Raw genomic sequence first — 23409 nt, 5'->3', positions numbered from 1 at the left:
TTTGTAATAATGCATCTTCCTTGACCACAGAGGACTCTGCTTCCATTGCAATACATATAGGGATTTCAAAAGCCAGAAAATGTTGGGGGGATCCATTGGCACAAAACCAAAAATATTACATTGCTCACTAAAGTTCTCAACATAAGGGCTCTAGAAAAATATCCTTAAAAGGGTGCTTAGAAAGTATGTACCCTTTTTAAAAAATGGCTTTTCTTCTGGTCCTCAGGATAACAAAACAAAATATCATATACAGTAGAGTCTCACTTATCCAACATAAACGGGCCGGCAGAATGTTGGATAAGCGAATATGTTGGATAATAAGGAGGCATTAAGGAAAAGCCTATTAAACATCAAATTAGGTTATGATTTTACAAATGAAGCACCAAAACATCATGTTAGACAACAAATTTGGCAGAAAAAGTAGTTCAATACGCAGTAATGCTATGTAGTAATTACTGTATGTATGAATTTAGCACCAAAATATCACGATATATTGAAAACATTGACTACAAAAATGTGTTGGATAATCCAGAGGCTTGGATAAGCGAGTGTTGGATAAGTAAGACTCCACTGTATTGTCAAATGAAACAATGTTACAGTGTTCCCTCACTTATCACTGGGGTTAGGTTCCAGGACCACCCTTAATAAGTGAAAATCCACGAAGAAGGGTCTCAATATTTATTTTAATATTTATACATTTTTTAGTAGTTATAAACTATTTAAAGACTTTATCAACCAATCGTGTGTTGATAAATCGCCTCCTTCTCCTCTCGTTGCCACTTGGGCTCCTTTTCTCTCCCTTTGGCTTCTCCTTCCTCCCTTCCTTAGGCTGTAAATTGTAATTTTTTATGATTTACAATAGTCTTTAAGAGTTTATTGAAAAACTGCAAAACAACGAATCCGCGAAAAGTGAACTGTGAAGTAGTGAGGGAACACTGTATAACCATTTCCTTCTTTCTATGTATGTGTGTATGCACCATTCAAATTGCCCATTAATTTATGGAGACCCCCTGAGTTTCGTAGAGTTTTCTTAGTCAAGGAATATTCAGAGGTGGTTTTCCTTCCTCTAAAATGTAGCCTACAGCACTGGGTATTTGTTGGCAGTCTGTCATTCAAGTACTAACCAAGGCAAACTATGTTTAGTTTCCAAGTTCAAGTGGGATCTGGTTCCATTACAGTATTTAGACTAGGGGTCCCCAAACTTTTTAAACAGAGGGCCAGTTCACGGTCTCTCAGACCGTTGGAGGGCCGGACTATAGTAGAAAAAAAAACTATAAACCAATTCCTATGCACACTGCACATATCTTATTTTGAAGTAAAAAACAAAACAAATGGGAACAAATACAGCCTCAATGTTAATCAAATAATAATAATAATAATAATAATAATAATAATAATAATAATAATAATAACTTTATTCTTATACCCCGCCCCATCTCCCCGAAGGAACTCAGGGCAGCTTACATGGGGCCTTGCCCAACACAACAATGTAACAACAACAACAAGACAATAAAACAAATACCCCAACAATAAAACATCAGCATCAATAAAAACAGTCATAAAAATCAATATACAGAATAAAATGTTAAAAACAGGAGACTAATACACGGATCTGGGCCAAAGTGCAGAATATTTCAAAATGGGGAGAGGTAGTTTCACAGCTAAAATAGTCAATAAAGTGCAATATAATACTAGCAAAGCATCATCAATGGAGCTATTGTTGAATGGGGAGATAAATCGAACCTACAACGATTAATCATCGAAGGCCTTTTGGAAGAGCCAGGTTTTTAGGCTCTCATAATCATAATAAAAATAATAAAGTATTATTTATTTATTATTATAATAAATAAATTATAATCATAATCATAATAAAAATAATAAAGAGGGTTGTAAGAGACCCCTTGGGCCATTTGGTCCAACCCCATTCTACGTTTGTGCACCAAAAGCACAAGCAAAGCACCCCTGACAGATGTCCACCCACCCTCAATGTTGTTAATAATCATCATCATCATCACCATACATCACACAGTCCTAAATGCTTGGGACGTGTTAAACTTGTGATTTTGTGATACTAAATCCAGCATATATATCTTGTTTGCTGTATTATACTGTGTCTTTGTGTCGATGATGATGATGATGATGATGATGATGATTGGAAGAGACCTTGGGCCATGTAGTCCAACCCCCTTCTGCCTTTGTGCACCCAAAGCACTAGTAAAGCACCCCTTAATAATTAATTATTAATTAAATAATAATTAAAATATCATTATAAACAAGCAAAGCTTTGGAAGGCATGCACTGGGCGAGGGAGGAGACGGGAAAGGCACGCACCTTTCCCTCCTCCCTTGCACCGCACGCTGCCACGGGGGTCGGATAAATGGCTTTGATGGGCCGCATGTGGCCCCCGGGCCTTAGTTTGGGGAACCCTGATTTAGACCTTTATTTTCTTCTGGAGCAGTGGTTCTCAACCTGTGGGTCCCCAGATGTTATGGCCTTCAACTCCCAGAAATCTTAACAGCTGGTAAACGGGCAGGGATTTCTGGGAGTTGTAGGCCCACAGGTTGAGAACCACTGTTCTAGAGATAAAATTGGAAATTATGGTAATAGAATGGAATTTACCATTTATCACTTACACCTGTCTCAAGAAGCTGGATGTTGTACACAAAAGTACTGTACAACATCCAAACCAGTGTTAAACAGGACAAGTACCTATCATATGATTAAAGACACAAACAGTATTCAATCTGGCTTGAAGCTTATTTTGCTCTTGCAGGTTAAGTAATACAATTTCCTACAGCATGTTATTCAGTCATCTATTCTATTCCCTTCAAATAAAACACACACAAGTCAAGCTGTCCTCTTTGCCTATGAAACAAAACAAGATAGTCTATCATGGAAGATTTAAGAATGGATATAATTGTGCAAGAATTTTATCACTTAGTGTTTTATCTCATTAAAGATATTAACTAGGTTACCAATACAAAGTAAATTGATATTACAAAAAACACTGAATGGTCAATTAGATTGTCCTCCATAGATTTAAATCTTAAACCATTTAAACCTAATAGTCACAATCTAATTTTTTTTTGTGTTTCATTTCTATCTGATCATACTGCTTATGGTTCCACACTCACATCTACATAGACATGACAACTTAGGATAACTCTAAATTTATCTGCATAATTGTACTTTGATCCACCAAATCAAAGTGCAATTTTGGCATAATAAATGTGTTAGTCTTGAAAGTGGACCAGATTCTTCTGAACTGAACTGAAAGATATCAAAGTATTATGGTCAATGAAGTGGTCAATAAAGTGCAAACAATATAGTACTGAAAGTTTATAATGATCTGTATTAACAGCATTAGAAATCAGAACTCAGCACAATGAACTAGAGAAACACTAATCCTCTCCCACCAGTAATGTGGGCTTAGTATTAGTATTTATCTTGATGATGTTCATTTCACTTCAACAAGCTATCTCACTGATTTTATACAAACTGCTTCCATAATAAATTGAATAACATTTATTAATAGACTAGCTTGGGGACTGTGCGGTACCTGGGTTATTAGAAAAAGGCCTTGTTTGTTTTGGGATGTTAGGTAATATCACTTAAGTTTGGTCCAGATCCATCGTTGGCTGGGTTCAGTGCTTTCTGGACTCCCAGATTCCCAGGGAAATCACCCTCAAACTCTGCCTGTATGCACAGTTGGCCATGTTGGGTCTGTGTGCCAAGTTTGGTCCAGCTGGGTTCAGTGCTCTCTGGATAATGAAGTATAACTCTCAAAATCAAGGTCCATTCTCCTAAACCCCTGCAGTATGTTCAGTTGGTCATGGGGCCTCTCTGTGCCAAGTGTGGTCCTGATCCATTGTTGCTAGGGGTCACTGTTTCTCTGGATGTAAGTGAACTATAACTCCCAAAATCAAGGTCCATTTCCACTAACCCCTGTAGTATGCTCAGTTGGTCATGGGGCTTCTCTGTGCCAACTGTGGTCCCAGTCCACTCTCGGCAGGATTGGGGTGACATGTTTATGCGCTCACTATAACCTGCATGTCAGTGGAGGGAGGGCCATTGGTGTCTCCTGCTCACTGTATAGCTATTTGTGGGGGCGGGAGGCTGTCTGTGTAAGTGGACACTTTCTCCACATACACACATACACATTTTTCACTTTTATTATGTGTATAGATAGATATAGATAGATTGGACATGACTGAATTTGACACTATTGATCCTGATGTCCCCAAACAAGTTTGTCCCATATTACAAACATTATTTCACTTTTGTTTAACGAGACAGAAAATCAGAAAGTTTTTAAGGATTACAAGTTATCCTTAACTGCAACAATATTAAGTGACTTAAACTTGAAGTTTTATCAATTATTTAGAGTGATATATGATATAAATAAGCTGATTTGGATTTTACTTGAAGTTGGTGGCACAATTTTTCATTGCTAAGGGTACAGCTACACTGTGGAATTAATGGAATTCGACCTGTTTAACAGTCATGGGTCAATGCTATAGAATTGTGTGAATTGTAGTTTTAAAGGGCATTTAGCCAAAGAGTGCTAATGCCTCACCAAGCTACAAACCCCAGGTTTCCACAGCATTTAACCAAGGCAATTAAAGAGGTATCAAACTGCATTAATTCTATAGTATAAATGCATCCCAAGTACACTTCTTTGATGCATGAAATAAATGTCAAAGCTGACAATGGATCCAAGGATTTGGAAGAGTCACCCCTTAGCATAACTCTTTCTCTTCCTTTATACTGTTACTTTTTCTTCTTAATAATAACAACAATAATAATAGTAATAGTAAAACTTTATTTATATTCCTCCCTATCTCCCTGAGGGGAATCAGGGTGGATCCCAACGAACAAAAAAGGCAAACATTCAATGCCTCAACAAAACAACAAATACAAACATAATAACCTAAAATAACCCCACATATGAATACAACTTATAAAATGACATCTACAGATTAAACAAAACATAACCTATCAAAACATTATCTCTAACATAAAACCTAAACATAAAACATCTGCATTAATTTACAGAAGCCAGCGAAGATTCACCCAGATATGTGAGTTGACTGAGTGGCCAGTGATGTTAACTGGGCCAACATGGTCCAACAAAGCCTGAATACAATTCAGTCAGAGGTCTCTTAGTCTAATCCTCCTCCTCTCCATATGCTAATGAGCAAAAATAAGTTTGAGTTGTTTTCTGAAAGAGAGAAGGGAGGGACCAGATTTATTTCTTTAGGGAGGGAGTTCCAGAGATGGGGGGCGACCACAGAGAAGGCCCTCTCTCTCATTCCCACCAGCAGCGCTTGAGATGGGGATGGGACTGAGAGCAGGGCTTCCTCTGCTGACTACAGTGTCTGGTTAGTTTATAGGAGAAGAAGCGATTAGTCAAATAGCCTGGACCCGAGCTGTTTAGGGCTTTAAAGGTAATGATCAGAACTTTGTATTTATTTCTTTAGTCGGAGTACCTATAGAGCAGTGATTCCCAAAGTGGGCGCTACTGCCCCCTGGTGGGCGCTGCAATGATCCAGGGGGGCGGTGATGGCACCTATTAGGACATAGGGGCAGGGCCAGAGGAGGGGCGGGGCCTCTTCCCAAGTGCTGGGGACAGGGCTGAGCACCTGAGGCGTCTGTTAGGACACACAGGGGGCGGAGCTAGAGGAGTAGGCGTGGCTTCTTCCCAAGAGCCCGAAACAGGGCTGAGAATCTATACGTCTCCTGAGGTGCTTGTTGGGACACAGAGGGTGGAACTGGGGAAGGGGGTGGGGCCTCCTTCCAAGAGCCCGACACAGAGCAGAGCCTCTATACCTCTCCTGAGAAGCCTTTTAGGACTAAAGGGCGGGGCTGGGGCGGGGGCAGAGCCTCTTCCCAAGAGCCTCTGTATACCTCCTCTGAGGCACTTGTTAGAACACAGGGGGCGGGGTATAGAGGTCCAGCCACGTCAGGCAATTGGGAAGAGGCCCCGCCCCCTCCTCTAGCCCCGCCCCCTGTGTCCTGGCAGGCGCTGCAGGACAGGGATAGAAGCTCAGCCCTGCCTCAGAGCTCGTAACTCCGTCCATCCCAGTACTGGCCTCCCATTTGTGGCCCCGCCCACCTCCAGCCCTGCATCTTGGACTGGGGAGAGGCTCAATCCCATCCTCTTGAGCAGGAACCATGCCCACCCCTCTAAGCCATGCCCCCTTTCCAGGAGGTGCTGAGTGATATTTTTTCTGGAAAGGGGGCGGTGGGCCAAATAAGTTTGAGAACCACTGCTGTAGAGGATTGTTGATCATGTTTCTGGCTTTAGCAGAGCTTGACTGAGACAGATTTTCTAGCAGGGGAAAGAAAGTGGTATCCCATCCCACAGATACGGAAGGCTACATGATGAGCTATGAGCCATTTCCACAAAGGAACTCAGTACTAAATATAACAATTCTAAGACAACTGGAATTACCATTGGTCTCAAAGATTTGAGGCTCAAAAATTTATTCTATGGCTGTTGTGAAAATAAATACCATAAATTTCATGTGATGAAGACTCATTTATATGAAGCACATGGACCACAAAGAAGACTATATTGTTGCATCAATCTTAGTGAGTACATCTGCTTTAAAATCTTGAATAAAAGAGAGTCTGCCACCTTTAAAGAAGCCCTGACGAACAGCTTGTATTGTCAGAATTTTTTTTGCTAAAATGCAGGGTAAGTTTCTTGTAATTTGAATCTATCAGTGTTGTCCCTCCAATCTGAGGCCACAAAAAAATTTTTTCACCATCTGTAGATATAAGCCCTTTAAATATTTGAAAATAACAACTGTATTATCTCTTCTTCAATTTAAGATTCTTAGTTCCTTAAATAATTTGTCATAGAATTTGCTTCTCAACATCCTGCACCATTATCTAGAACGATATTTATGTCAGTTTGTCAGTATCTTTCAAATGATGATGTTCAGGACTGAACACAGTATTCCAGGTAAGGTTTGATCAAAGCAAAACAGCACCATAACTTCTTACAATATTGACCACGCACCTATTTTGAGCTGGTTCTGTTGTGGTGTGCCTTTAAGTTGTATCCAACTTACGTCAACTCTAAAACAAACCTATCATGGAGTTTTCGTGACAAAATGTACTTTCTGATGAAGCTGAACAAATCTTACCAAGAAAAGCCACAATATATTGGAAAAAATAAAAACATAGTAACAACCCTTATCACCACAAAAAAGTAAGTTTAATCTGGAATGACCTATGAAAGTTCTTCTTGATAATGGTGCTTTTTACGAAATGCTCACAGATTTACTACTTAATCATTTGCTTTGAAACTTTTCCAGATACCAACTTCAAACTGACCACCTGGCAGTTTCTCTGAACATGAGACTATTTTCCAGAAATAGGTTTACATTTTTAAACATCTCGTGCATTCTGAGTGTTACCATTATTACCTCCACTACTGACAAGTCTTTGCATATATAGTTCCCAAAAGTCTTTTCCAACAAATAAATGTAAGCATTTTTGCCTTAGGAAGTCATTTCTTTAAGCTATTTTTAAATGGTAGGATATTTAAAGGGTGGAACTCTTTAAACACAACTCAATTAATACAATGGAACTTATTTTTGAATATTCATACAATGAATATGCCACAAGACAACCATACTAACACTTCAAGGCAAATATGAATCCATATTTTACATAAGCAACATTGTTATAAGTGAACAATTGTGGTCATTTTTTAATATACACAGCTTCCAAACAATCTTTTTGTGTATTTTACTTTCAAATTTCTCACAATGCATTTGGTTGATAGACAAAATCTAAGCACCATGGCTATATCTAATGATAATATTAACAAACCCTTTAGGTGGACAAGTCTGATATTTCATTTAAAACTTTGATAGCGACCCTCTGGATCTCTAAATGTTTTGAACTGCTATTTCTATAGTCCCTTCCCATGGTCTATGCTGTGATAGAACAGATGGGAGATATAAGTCAAACTAGCTGAAGGATCAAAGATTTCCTACTCCTAGTTTAAGAGTCAATCACATTCTATGAAATTCAGCATGGTATTCGCTGAAATTAGAAAATTCCAGTTCTTTTCTCAATTTTGTATAGAAAGTATAAGAAGAAATACTTTTTAGAGTATTTCTTCTTATGCAGTTGAAATACACAGCTATTTACTCTACTACAGTCAGTAAACCAGACAGAAAGCAATTTAAGTGCAGCATATATATATTTATGGATCAGTTTAGTACAAGCTAAAAAAAGTGCTTATTTTAAAAATAATTAGGTAAGCTCAACTTCTATTAATTGAGTAATTTATACTGGGATATATATAAATTATCTTGCTAATATTATATAAACTTTTCCCCTCCTTTCATCGTTGCCTGTTTTGTCATCTCACCTTTGGTCATGACAAAGGTGAAATGCCTCGCAGACATTGGTGAAAGGAGGAATAAAATTGTTAGGGCTGCCATAAGTCAAAACTGACTTGCAGCCACACAATATTAAATCCCTCCTTTGAACTGCGTTGAGAATATGACGATGGTAGCATAAAATGCTTAAATCAATATGTAACTGTTACAAAAATTAGGCACAAATCCTCCTCTAAATTTTTTGACAATATCATAACACAATCTAAAATATAATTTGGCATTTTTGAAACTGGCAATTATATCTGATAATTTTGGCAATTATATCTGATTATATCAACTCAGTTTCACTAGTGTATATGCACATACATTTAATAGAAAATCAAATTTATTCAAAAACAAGTCCCAACAAGTCTAATGAAACATATGCCAATATTAAGTGTGCATGGGATTACATCTTTCTATTTTCTTTTCATTTTGGAAGTCTATTTATTGGGGAAAGGTTGAAGTGATCATAATAGGAATACTTCTGATTTATTCCAGTTAACAAAAATAGCATAAGTCATATACCATAATTGTTTCATTGGGCAGGATTAAGTGTTAAGTATAACTAATGGGGCTAGCAAATGATAACCTGCTCCTCTCCACCACAATCTCCACCCCAAAAAAAGACATCCTCAAGGATCATGTGACTCTACTGAATGAGGGATCCTTCCTGTAGGCAATGCCTCTGCCCCATGGATCTTCAGCCTCCTTCCATGCCATATGCATCCCATTCAGCAGGGCCCTTGGCCTTTATGTGAGGCATTGAATTTTGCCATCTACTACGTTACAAATAGCTTTGAGTCCCCACAGGGGTGAGACAAGCGGTACAGAAATGTAACAAATAAATAATAATAGTGTAGCTTTTGCCAAGCATACCGTGTTTCCCCGAAAATAAGACCTCCCCAAAGAATAAGACCTAGCAGGGGTTTGGGGGGATTGCCAAATATAAGGCCTCCCCTGAAAGTAAGACCTAGCAACCCAAGCTGCAGCAGAGTTCCATTGGGAAGCATGGCTGCAGGGCAGAAGCAGCACTCATTCATACACCGGAGGGAGGGAGGGAAAGTGCTTGCTTTCTGTGCCTCCCTCCCTCCCTGCCTTGCCTTGCCTGTCCCCCAGCTGAGGCTTGAAAAACCTTCAGTGGCTGCTGCTGCGCTGCCGTTTCTTCCTTCCTTCCGGCTCCCTCCTGGCCATGCTGCCTTGCTTCCCAGAGGCTTCTGATTGGCTCCTGGAGCCAGGGCAAGGGAGGGTGGGAGGGAGGGAAGAGGGCTTTCGTCCTGCTGCTTTTGCTCCTTAAAGGTACAGGACGCATTGGGATTCTCCTCTCATCTTCCTATCCTATGCCATGAAACTGATTATTTTATACTATTATTCTATTGCCATATTATTATCATCATATTCTGTTACTATTATTATATCCCATTATTATATTATCCTATTAATATATTTTAAATCATTATATTATATTTTTCTATTATTATTATTATTATATCATTATATTATTATTCTATTATATTTTCATATTATTATATTATTATTCTGTTATTATTAAATTCCATTTTATATTACCCTATTAATATATTTTATATCATTATATTCTATACTATTATTCTATTATATTATCATATTATTATTTTATTATTATTAGCATATTCTGTTATTATTATTATATTCCATTTTATATTATCCTATTAATATATTTTATATCATTCTAGTCCATTCTATTATTCTATTATATTATCCTATTATCATTATATTATTATGCTATTCTGTTATTATATCCCATTATTGTATTATCCTATTAATACCATATTATTATCATTTTCTGTTATTATTATATCCTATATTATATTATCTCATTAATATATTGTATATCATTATATTATTATTATATTATCATATTATTATTATAGTATATTATATTATTCATCATTCATGACTACATTGAAACTAGAATAGAGAGAAATCAGCGTGGAAACCTTGTGAAACCTAAATTGCAAGAGGTACCATAGATTGTTGTACATGTAAATAATGGTAGTAACAAGAAATTCTTGATAGGATTCATAGTTTGTCTGGTTATGCTGGTTTGTGATGACAACTACTTTACAGTAGATAATAAATGTTCATTTTGTTGTTCAACAATAAATGTGAGCTCTTCTTCATGGAAAAATAAGACTTCTCCTGAAAATAAGACCTAGTGCATCTTTGGGAGCAAAAATTAATATAAGACCCTGTCTTATTTTCGGGGAAACAGGGTAGGAGGCTGTCATAGGGAGGAAGGCCACAGCAGTCCCATGATGTATACTTGAAATTGGATCCATGCCATTTTTTGTCTTAATTACAATTCCATTCCCCATCTCCTGCCGAATGTATAAATGGAATATAAGAAGGCCCAGTCAATGCAGACTTAGCCATAGAAAACTTGGATATGAAAGAAACAACTATAAAAAACGAGTGCCCAACACTTTAAGAAGCAAAACACCAAACACACATAGAGTAATATTTACAATATAAAATATCTCAATGAGATCAACAGTGCTTCCTAGGTAATAGAAGGTTTCAAATGGAGACGTAAGGCCTCCAAAGATCACATGATTTCACAAGTTATGGGGCTATCCCCTTTTTCAAATGCTTTTGGCAGGAAATCAGTCGTGGAATAAATTATGTAATTCATTTGCCAAAAAAATATTCATTTTAACAGCTCATTTAGACTCCATTCCAGCAATCTAGTAAATTCCTAAATACCACAAGTTGTTTCTCCTCAAAGTACTGCTCACAGCTTAGTGCCAAATACTGATGGCTTGGAAATCCAAAATTCTCCCTCAAACGAATAAATGGTAGCAAGCAATATTTTAGACAGCTGTACATGAAGCTTTTATGTATACTTATAAATCCGATTATGCTGTCTTGAAACATATTAGAATGTTGATTTTAAAAAACTATCCTACAGCAGTAGTCTCTCCTTGAATTTCTTTTATTGTTTTCTCAACCATCCAATTTCAAGTTATAATTATACATATGGAAAAAGCAGGATTAAAAGGTATGGCAATTGTAGCATTGCCTGTATCCTGATAGAGTTTTAATACAGTTTTTAAAGTAACATAATATCTTAATAATTCACTATACGCATTTACTTATCCCATTATATTTCCTGCTAAAAGGGAACAATATGATCTTCTCTCCAGCAAACAACTGCAAAGGCCTTGGTCAGAGTATGGGCTATAATCATATGATAAAGTAAAAAGGAACATACTGCGGTTTCAGTTCCTGCTCTATTGCGAGAGATTGGCACCATCTCCAGTTTGGCATTGTTGGGCAGGTTGGCAAATCTCCACTGAAGAGAAAGATCCAACACAGTCCTCTGAAATCTGTAAAACAAATAAGCGCAGTAGTAACTTTTTACCCAAAGGTTGCCTCAGACAATTCATCAATGCATTATTTCAAGCAACAACAGATTCTGTTAGTAACGACATGGAATGCCAAGCTGCTATTCTGAGAAGCAAATTATTAAATCAGATGTTTTGTTGTATTTGTCACAGGTTGAGCTATGCTAGGCTTTGCTAAGAGATTAGGAAAAGAACTCTGTTGCTATGAGTCACAGCAGAGACAGTACTGAGCAAAACATTTCAAATTTGGGAAAGGAAAGCTTTATGACACAAAAGGCTGCTAATCATAGCACAATATACATTTTGTTTTAAAAATAATGAATGAAAGAAAGAACTAAACTCTGGTTATGTATATCATAGGCTTTACATGAACTCAATCTCCCCAAGATAAACGTAACCATTTAAAACAGGCACACAGTATCCTTGCCTCTGTCAAGCATTCCTTCGTCATGCCTGACTTCATGTCACAAACAAACCTTGCAAAGTTTATTATGAACCAAGAAATCCCAATATCCCTTGGAATTTTGTTAATAAGAGAGACTTTCTGTGAAAAGGACATGACTCCCAATGCATCCTATAACATCCCTGTTGCTTCCCCACATCCTCTGTGCTAGAAGACTTCAGTGGAAAGCGCAGCAGGAAACTGGTAATAGAAAAACAATAGCTACCTTCCAAACCCTGTCCGAAACAGACCACTGATCTTTACTTATAAAAATCAAAATAAATGCAACAGCAATCTTCTGTATGTTTTCATTGTACATACAGAAGCCTTCATTGGAGTGCTTTCAGACAAAGCTCTCCATTGCATTTGTTCTACTTAAATGACACAGATAACAGCTTTCATTTACTCTATGACTCCTGTATCCATAGGAGATAGGTCCCATGACCCCCTCTGGATACCTGAAACCCATGGATAATAGTGAATGCTATATTTTGACTATACTTGAGCTGGAAGCATACCATTTAATAGAACTAGAGAACCTAGAGAGGTCCACAGGGGGATATTTTTTGGAGCACAGATCCTATTTCGGAGTATGAATGAGTTGCCCTGCACAATCTTTCTATGTTCCTCTCTGCTTGAGCTACTCCCCACTTGATAAAAAAAATAGACTTCGCTGCATGATGTCTCTTGACTGATAGAACTAGGCGCCCTCTGTGTAGAAAGCCCTAGAAATACACATCATGCCATCAACTGACATGAAACCAAAGCACCCAGAAATCAGATCTGGAGAAAACGTAGGCATAAACTTCCATTTTTCCATCACCATAAATTTTTCTTAAAATGTGCTGAATTTAAGTCAAAGGAGTACAACTACTAACATTCCATGACACTCGAGCTACTTAATTTATGTGGCTCTTTGAATTTCCTTTCAAGGATCAACCAGTAAGATTAATTCAATGTGTTGTCGAAGGCTTTCATGGCCGGGATCACAGGGTTGTTGTATGTCTTTCGGGCTGTGTGGCCATGTTCCAGAAGCATTCTCTCCACAACCTCTGAGGATGCCTGCCATAGATGTGGGCGAAACGTCAGGAGAGAATGCTTCTGGAACATGGCCACACAGCCCGAAAGACATACAAGATTAATTCAATTCAGAAAAAAAGTCTCCAATGGCAAAAAGCTCAGACTTTCATGGTGAGCTCTACATTGACTACAAAAGGGCCCAGCTGTAAACAAATTAATAGACCAGACTCACTTCAGATCATATTCATTGGGACTGAAATTCTGCTTCCTGCAAACTTCTTCCAGGATCTGGGAGGGGGAAATAGAGCAAGTTAACTGGAAATATAGTTGTTTCTCATTCTTAAGAGCAGTATACTCAAGATGCTTTATGAAGATTAGTTACGTGTTTAGACTGGCCACTGTAATATATTCCCCTTTCTGTAAGAGACCCTAATCAATACTAGCAAATAAACTATATGAGGTGGAGAGATCTCTCCTCTGACAACTGTCTCCAACAAACTGATAACCATATGTATTGATTTTATAATTTACTAACATATTTTATCCTGCTTTTATCATTAGATCTTTAAATAATAAACAGGTACTACTATGTAAAACTTGAAAGACAAAACTGTGTTCTGAAGTCATTCCACAAATGACCAAAGAGCACATATTTTCTTGTTTACTGCTGCTGATCCATGTCAACCCTATCACAGGATTTCTTGATGAGATTTGTTCAGAAGTTTGCCACTGCCTTCTTCTGAGGCTGAGACAGTGTGAGTTGCGTGACGTCATCCAGTGAGTTTCATGGCTAAGTTGGGATTTGGTCTCCAGAATCGTACTGCAATACTCAAGATAGTCAATACACCTCGGAAAAAAATACAAACATTCACACCAGTGGGTTGATTCTGAAGCGGCTATGTCAACAAAGGCATGATCTCAGCACCCAGTTGGTAGACTCTACATGTTTTTCACTCCCTCATGAGATTAGTACTCCTTAATATTCATACATTAGTCAACAAACAATTGAGAAGACATGTTGAACACCTTTTAAATTAGTGCTAACGTGACTTAGTGAAAAGCAAAAGTTGATCCTGGAGTCATACAGCCTGTCAATCCATGTGAGGTATATTTTCCCACCTAATTTGGACTGTAGTCCTTCAACATGGGCCCCTTCCACACAGCTGAATACAATCCCACATTATTTGCTTTGAACATGAATATAGGGCAGCGTAGGCTCAGATAACCCTGTTCAAAGCAGACATTGTAGGATTTTCTGTCTTGATATTCTGGGTTATATGGCTGTGTGGAAGGGCCCACAGTGAGTAGCAAGTAGACCCCCAGACTTGAGGCCTTATCACAGTTAAGAGGCAAGTTTGTAGTTTAGGGTAAGGTAAAGGTTTTCCCCTGACATTAAGTCTAGTCGTGTCCGACTCTAGGGTTGGCGCTCACCTCCATTTCAAAGCCAAAGAGCCCGCATTGTCCGTAAACACCTAAGTCATGTGTCCAGTATGACTGCTTATAGCACCATTACCTTCCCGCCGGAACGGTACCTATTGATCTACTCACATTTGCATGTTTTTGAACTGCTAGGTTGGCAGAAGCTGGGGCTATCTACAGGAGCTCACCCTGCTCCCCGGATTCGAACAGTCTACCTTTCGGTCAGCAAGTTCAACAGCTCAGTGGTTTAACCCACTATGCGACTGGGCTTTAGAGGAGGGAAGGGGTTCTTTAAAATGCTCAGCCAGAGTGGTCCGGGGTTTCACTAAACTATAAGCCACAGGATTTCAGATGGGGATCAGTGCTTGTCACGGGATCAGCATTTCCTCCTTTACAAAGAAACACCCTGTATATATTTTAACGTTTATTTTCACTTTTGGGAAGATAATCATTATAAAATAAAACCATTATTCTCTTTGTTATTCTTTAAATGTGGCAAGAACTCTGGATGTAACTATCTGACACTCCTTAAACTGTGGTGGCTCAATGCTATGGAGTAACGGGAGTTGTAGTTTAATGAGAGCTATGGAATAACGGGAGTTGTAGTTTAATGAGACCCGCACCCTTAGCTAGAGAAGACTAAAGGCCTTGTAAAGAATCATAGAATCATAGAATAGTAGAGTTGGAAGAGACCTCATGGGCCATCCAGTCCAACCCCCTGCCAAGAAGCAGGAAATCGCATTCAAAGCACCCCCGACAGATGGCCATCCAGCCTCTGCTTAAAAGCCTCCAAAGAAGGAGCCTCCACCACAGTCCAGGGCAGAGAGTTCCAATGCCAAACAGCTCTCACAGTGAGGAAGTTCTTCCTGATGTTCCTTTCCTGTAGTTTGAAGCCATTGTTCCGCGTCCTAGTCTGCAGGGCAGCAGAAAACAAGCTTGCTCCCTCCTCCCTATGACTTCCCCTCACATATTTGTACATGGCTAACATGTCTCCTCCCAGCCTTCTCTTCTGCAGGCTAAACATGCCCAGTTCTTTAAACCGCTCCTCATAGGGCTTGTTCTCCAGACCTTCGATCATTTTAGTTGCCCTCCTCTGGACACATTCAAGCTTGTCAACATCTCCCTTCAACTGCGGTGCCCAGAATTGGACACAGTATTCCAGGTGTGGTCTGACCAAGGCAGAATAGAGGGGTAGCATGACTTCCCTGGATCTAGACACTTATACTCCTATTGATGAGGGCCAAAATCCTGTTGGCTTTCTTAGCAGTCGCATCACATTGCTGGCTCATGTTTAACTTCTTGTCCACAAGGACTCCAAGATCTTTTTCACATGTACTGCTGTCTAGCCAGGCATCCCCCATTCTGTATCTTTGCATTCCATTTTTTCTGCCGAAGTGAAGTATCTTGCATTTATCCCTGTTGAACTTCTTTTTGTTAGTTTTGGCCCATCTCTCTAGTCTGTCAAGATCGTTTTGAATTCTGCTCCTGTCTTCTGGAGTGTTGGCTATCCCTCCCAGTTTGGTGTCATCTGCAAACTTGATGATCGTGCTTTCTAACCCTTAGTCTAAGTCGTTAATAAAGATGTTAAACAGAACCGGGCCCAGGACGGAACCCTGCGGCACTCCACTCGTGACTTCTTTCCAAGATGAAGACGACGCATTGGTGAGCACCCTTTGGGTTCGTTCGCTTAGCCAATTACAGATCCACCTAACCATAGTTTTGTTAGCCCACATTTTACTAGTTTGTTTGCCAGAAGGTCGTGGGGGACTTTGTCGAAGGCCTTACTGAAATCCAGGTACACTACATCCACAGCATTCCCTGTATCGACCCAACTCGTAACTTTATCGAAAAAAGAGATCAGATTAGTCTGGCATGACTTGTTTTTGGTAAATCCGTGTTGACTATTAGCAATGACTGCATTTGTTTCTAAGTGTTTGCAGACCACTTCCTTAATGATCTTTTCCAGAATCTTGCCTGGTATCAACGTGAGGCTGACCGGACAGTAATTCTTTGGGTTGTTCTTTTTCCCTTCTTGAAGATAGGGACCACATTCGCCCTCCTCCAATCTGCTGGGACTTCTCCTGTTCTCCAAGAACTCTCGAATATGATTGCCAATGGTTTTGAAATAACTTCAGCTAGTTCCTTCAATACTCTTGGATGTAGTTGATCTGGCCCTGGTGACTTGAATTCGTTTAGAGCGGCCAGGTGTTCCTGGACAACTTGTTTCCCTATTTGGGGTTGGATTTCCCCTAATCCTTCGTCCATTTCATGTTGCTGAGGTTGAAGATGGCTTTCTTTTTGTGAGAAGACCGAGGCAAAGAAGGCATTAAGCAATTCTGCCTTTTCCCTGTCCCCTGTCACCATCACCCCATCTTCTCCTCACAGAGGCCCTATTGCCTCCCTGTTCTTCCTTTTTCTACCAACGTAAAGCATCCCATGATTCCACAGCACTGAGCCAAAACAGTGAGAGGGGTGTTGGGGTCCTTCCACACATCCCTATATCCCAGAATATCAAGGCAAAAAATCCCACATTATCTGCTTGGCACCCTATCTATCTGATGAGGCTCTGGCAACAGTCATCCATGCCACGGTCACATCTAGGCTGGACTATTGCAACGCCCTGTATGTTGGGCTTCCGATGTCCACGACCCGGAAGCTCCGTATTGTTCAGAATGCGGCAGCCAGGCTACTCACAAGGACACCCATGAAATGCCACATAACACCAGTGCTGCAGCATCTGCATTGGCTTCCAACTGATTACCGTGGTCTATATAAAATGCTAGTCCTGACTTTTAAAACTCTTTACGGCCAGGGCCCATCGTATCTTAGGGACCGTCTCTCCTTCTCCCATCATCGGAGGTCGCAACGACCATCCCAACGAGACTTACTCTATGTACCGGGTCCTAGAGAAGTGCACTTGGAAAGGACCAGGCGCAGAGCTTTTTCTATCTCTGCCCCTGCCTTATGGAATGCCTTGCCGCCCTATATGAGAGCCATGCGTGAGTTGGGGCCTTTTACCCTAGAACTCAAGACATGGCTCTTTACTAGAGCTTTTAATCTATTTTAATATTTTTTAATCAATATTTGTATGTATGTATTTTTATCCTTTACAATTTTATCTTGTAAATCGCCTAGAGCATCGTGGATGGAGGGCGATTAATAAGTAATTAAATGATGATGATGATGATGCTTTGAACTGTGGCAGTGTGGACTCAGATAACCCAGTTCAAAGCAGACATTGTGGGATTTTCTGCCTTGATATTCTAGGATATAAGGCTGGGTGGAAGGGCCCTCAAACTGTGCCCCTTCTGCAGTGTAGATGCACAGTGTAGAACAGGCATGGGCAAACTTCGGCCCTCCAGGTGTTTTGGACTTCAACTCCCACAATTCCAATTGTGGGAGTAGAAGTCCAAAATACTTGGGGGGCCGAAGTTTGCCCATGAATGGTGTAGAACGAGGACAGTATTCATCTACAGTAGAGTCTCACTAATCCAAGCTAAACGGGCTGGCAGAACCTTGGATAAGAATCTTGGGCCGAAGTTTGCCCGTGCCTGGTGTAGAACGAGGACAGTATTCATCTACAGTAGAGTCTCACTTATCCAAGCTAAACGAGCCGGCAGAACCTTGGATAAGTGAGTATCTTGGATAATAAGGCGGGATTAAGGGAAAGCCTATTAAATATCAAGTTAGGTTATGATTTTACAAATTAAGCACCAAAACATCAGGTTATACGACAAATTTGACAGAAAAAGTAGTTCAATACACAGTAATGTTATGTTGTAATTACTGCATTTACGAATTTAGCACCAAAATATCATGATATATTGAAAACATTGACTACAAAAATGCCTTGGATAATCCAGAACCTTGGATAAGCATGTCTTGGATAAGTGAGACTCTACTGTATTAGCTGCCAGAGAGGCCATTTCTTTTTCCCTCAGGGTGACAAAGAGAGAACACAATGCCCCATCCCCGCGAAGAACCAGGGCAGACCTCACAGCCCATCTTCCATGGGTTCTCAGTGGGAGCCCTTCCTCACAGCCCTATAACTCAGAATATCAAGGCAGAAAATCCAATATCTGCTTTGAACAGGGTTATCTGAATCCACACTGCCCTATATTCCAGTTCAAAGCAGATATTGCGGGATTTTCTGCCTTGATATTCTGGGTTATAGGGCTGTGTGGAAAGGCCTCCTTCTCAGCGACAAGGCCCATTCCCCCTAGAAGTAGAATGACGGTGCTGGCCAACATGGAGGAAAGGGGGAAAGCGAGCGGGCAGGCCGCGCCTCCTCTGGTCCAATCAAAGCGGGCCTCTCCCTTTGCCCCCACCCCTTTCCTCGCCCCGCGCCAATCAGCGCAGGTTTGGCCGCGGGGCTCGCGGGGCGCCTGGGCCGGACCCACCTGCAGCAGCGCCGTGCTCGGGCCCACGCGCACCGTCACGCGGCGGCCGTTCGGGGCCAGCACCGAGACGGCCCCCGAGGAGCCGCCGCCGCCAACGGCTGACATCTTCCCTCCCTCGCCGCTGCCTCTCAGCTCCGCGCCCCGCCCGCAGCCCGCCTCCGCGCCTGCCGCTGCCTCTGCGAAGCCGAATGGCCGCGGCGAGGGGGCGCGGCTACCAGACAGGCAGGCAGGCCGCCCCGCCTCACGCCGCTTCCTTCTCACGCCGAGCCCCGCGGGGAATCCTGCTTTTTCGATAGAAGGCCGCCGAGAGGGAGAGCGAGAATAACACACCCTCTCAGTGGCTGCATCTAAGTACGCTGCCGAATGAATGCGCCCTGACAGCTCTTTAACCCCTACAGCCCCGTGCTGTGGCATCCTGGGAGTTGTGGTTTTCGCAGGCCTTTGCCCTTCAATTCCAGAGAGAACTGGTGCCTCACCCACCAAACTACAACAGCCAGGGTACCATAGCATGGAGCCATGGCCCTTCCAGTTGAGTCACGCCACATTATTTCAACAGCGTAGGGGTGGGTGGGTTTATTTGTGGCGAAGTGTGTTAAAGCACTGAGCTGCTGAACTTGCAGACGGAAAGGTCCCAGGTTCAAATCCCGGGAGCGGAGAGAGCGCCCGCTGTTGCTCCAACTTCTGCCAACCTAGCAGTTCGAAAACATGCCAATGTGAGTAGAACAGTAGGGACCGCTCCGGCGGGAAGGTAACGGCGCTCCATGCAGTCATGCCGGCCACATGACCTCGGAGGTGTCTACGGACAACGCTGGCTCTTCGGCTAAGAAATGGAGATGACACCAACCCCCAGAGTCAGACATGACTGGACTTAACGTCAGGGGAAAACCTTTACCTTATATGTGTCTATGTATATAACGGTGCTCCATGCAGTCATGCCGGCCAAATGACCTTGGAGGTTTCTATGGACAACACCAGCTCTATGGACAACCCCAGAGTTGGACACGACTAGACTTAATGTCAGGGGAAACCTTTACCTTTACTTATGTGTATATGTGTGTATCTATATATATAAAAGAGTGATGGCATCACGGCGACCCACAAAACAACAAAACTACAGGCCTCCCAACCTCAAAATTTGACAACACAACCCATCATCCACGCCTCTAGGTTGATACAACAAAAAGAAAAGAAAAACAAAGTCCTAATTAGAGGGAGAGCAATAATTGTTTTTATCCAATTGCTGCCAGTTTAGAGGGCTAAGCTCCGCCCACTTGGTCTCCTAGCAACCTACTCAGTCCAAGAGACAGGCACAGTTAGGCCTCAGGCCTCTTCCACACTGCCTATAAGATACAGATTATCTGATTTTAACTGGATTATATGGCAGTGTAGACTCAAGGCTATATTACCCATTTAGAATCTTATATTATCTGCTTTGAACTGGATTGTCTTGACTCCACACTGCCAGATAATCCACTTCAGTGTGCATTTTATACAGCAGTGTAGAAGGGGCAGTTCCAGGCAGATAATATAAAATTACAAATATACAGTAGAGTCTCACTAATCCAACATAAACAGTGTCCTCTATCCTCACCACTTTCACAGTACACAAACAACCAAATGCATACTAAACATAAAGACAACCATACAACAGACATTCAATACCACCACAACCTCAACAATTTCTCACCAACACCACCAGACAACGCCACAGCAACGCGTGGCCGGGCACAGCTAGTATGTATATATATGGAGCTCTCAGTAGCGTTCCATGTTAAACCGCTGAGCTGCTGAACTTGCTGACCGAAAAGTCGATGGTTGGAATTCGGGGAGCAGGGTGAGCTCCTGCTGTTAGCCCTAACTTCTGCCAACCTAGCAGTTCGAAAACATGTAAATCTGAGTAGATGAATAGGTACCACTCCGGCAGGAAGGTAATGGCACTCCATGCAGTCATGCCGGCCACCAGACCTTGGAGGCGTCTACAGACAATGTTGTCATCGCCCAGATGTTATCCTATACTGGACCTTTAATGCCTGGATGATGGTTTAACATTTTAACTATGTCGATTTTAACTATGACTTGTTTACATTGTTTTTAAATTGTGTTGTCTGATGTCTAAATTGTTATTTTATGATTTTATGTGATTATATTGGGCTTGTTCACCGTATGAGTCGCCCCGAGTCCCCAGCTGGGGAGATGGAAGTGGCATACAAAAATAAATTTCTATTATTATTATTATTATTATTGGCTCTTTGGCTTAGAAATGGAGATGAGCACCAACCCCCAGAGTCAAACACAAGTAGATTTAATGTCAGGGGAAAACTTTTGAAGTCCAAAACACCTGGAGAGCCTAAATTTGTTCATGCCTGGTGTAATTACACCATAGGGCTGAAGATCTAGTTACTAGACTGCTTGATTTCTGTTGGTTAGAAGGGGCGAGAGAATAACATTAGAACAGACCCACTTACCTGTTTCTTTAGAACAGACTCAGTTACTGTTTCATCTCATTCACTTGTGTGTGCCACCTGGATGTATATTCTGATACACATATGCAGTTACTATGCCCATTCAATTTGACATCACTACAGCTGGATTGAGATGACTGGAATCCAGGATGTGTCTACCCAGAAGTAAATCCTACCAAATCCAGTTGATTTTTCTCCCAGGAAAATGTGTATAGGGTTAGTAGTATGTGACTCCAAATGCTTGGCTTTGGGGAGAGGAGGCTGGGAGCATGTGATTGTACAGGGAATTGAAGTGTGTTATCAAGAGGTTCTCCAAGTGGCCAGCTTCTGGTCAAAGGACATTTTGCATAATGCCAAGTTTTTAACTTTGTTGGTTTGTTGTATGTCTTTCGGGCTGTGTGGCCATGTTCCAGAAGTATTCTCTCCTGACGTTTCGCCCATATCTATGGCAGGCATCCTCAGAGGTTGTGAGGCATGGATAAACTAGGCAAGGAAAGGAAAAAAGATATATATCTGTGGAGAGTCCAGGGTGTGGCAAGAGTCCTTTGTCACTGGGAACCCAGCATTAATGTTTCAGTTAATCACCCTAATTAGCATTGGAAAGGTTTTGTCTCTTGCTTGAGGGGCATCCTTTCTTATGTCAATAGCCGTCCTTGGGGCTCCTCTGCCTTCAGAGTGTTGGTTCCCATCTACTGTTTTGATTTTAGAGTTTTTTAATACTGGTAGCCAGATTGTGTTCATTTTCATGGTTTCCTCCTTTCTGTTGAAGTTGTCCACATGCTTGTGTATTTCAATGTCTTCTCTGTGTAGTCTGACATGATAGTTGTTGGAGTGGTCCAGCATTTCAATTGTCATCCCCCCCCCCCCCCCAATCCAATAACTGCTGCTTTCGAGGCTGGGATAAATTGAAACTACAAGAAAGGACATTCCACCTAAACATTAGAAAGAACTTGCTGATGGTAAGAGCTGTTCAACAGAGGACCATGCTGCTGCCTCTGAGTGTGGTGTAGTGTCCTTCTTTGAAAGCTTTTAAGAAGAGGCTGGATGGTCATCTGTCAGGAGTGCTTTGACTGTGTAGTCCAGGATGACAGAACGAAGTTGGACTGGATGTCCCTTGGGGTCTCTTCCAACTAGGATTCGGTCAACAAGAGTAAAAATTAAATAATATAAAAGTATCACAAAACTTCATGAGAAATTTTGCCTGAGATTTGTAGTTCTGTGCTTAACAATCTGAGCAGTGCACAGAGATGATAATTTAAAGACATAAATTTGTTTTTTAAGATGGAATGTATAACTAACCATTATTATAACATGTCACTTTCAAATAGTAACTGTGGCTACTATTTGTCAGGCAAGGTTCTAAGGATTTCATGTATGTAAAACATAGGAACATTGAAATATCCTATAAAGACAAAAAACGATTATGATTTACCAATTATCAGGAAATACAAGACAATGATGTGGTAATGCTCCACTGGCTGCCTATATGTTTCCGAGCCCAATTCAAAGTACAGGTTATTACCAACAAAGCCTTAAATAGTTCAGGTCCAGCCTATTTATTATATTATTATTATTATTATTATTATTATTATTATTATTATTATTATTATTATTATTAATGCGACTGCATCTCTCCTTATGAACCTATTTGAGCATTAAGATCTGTTGGGAAGGCCCTCCTCATGGTCCCAACCCAGCCGTCACAAGCTGGTGGGGACGAGGGAGAGGGCCTTCTTGGTTGTGGCCCCCCAGGTCTGAAATGCCCTCCTCGGGGAGATTAGGCAAGCGTCCATGCACTCAGCTTTTTGGAAGGACTTGAAAACTTGGCTGCTTAAACAGGCTTTTGACAAGGGTTAATGCAATATCTAACAGCCAGAG

General features: G+C 40.9%; 1 protein-coding gene across 1 annotated transcript in view; it reads right to left on the bottom strand.

Moving 5' to 3' along the window:
- The window catches only part of aspscr1 (ASPSCR1 tether for SLC2A4, UBX domain containing), a 96129-nt gene extending 76631 nt beyond the window's left edge, over nt 1-19498 (bottom strand). Inside the window, exons 1-3 of the mRNA XM_008104579.3 lie at nt 19070-19498; nt 13483-13538; nt 11656-11770 (exon numbers count right to left, since the gene is read on the bottom strand). Coding sequence (XP_008102786.2) covers nt 11656-11770; nt 13483-13538; nt 19070-19483 — 585 coding nt within the window. The 5' untranslated portion in view covers nt 19484-19498. The remainder of the gene's footprint in view (nt 1-11655; nt 11771-13482; nt 13539-19069) is intronic.
- Nucleotides 19499-23409: the final 3911 nt, after the last annotated feature.

The sequence above is a fragment of the Anolis carolinensis genome, chromosome 2 (assembly GCF_035594765.1).
Source record: "Anolis carolinensis isolate JA03-04 chromosome 2, rAnoCar3.1.pri, whole genome shotgun sequence".
Classification (NCBI taxonomy): Eukaryota; Metazoa; Chordata; class Lepidosauria; order Squamata; family Dactyloidae; genus Anolis; species Anolis carolinensis.
This window is presented reverse-complemented; position numbering and strand designations above follow the sequence as displayed.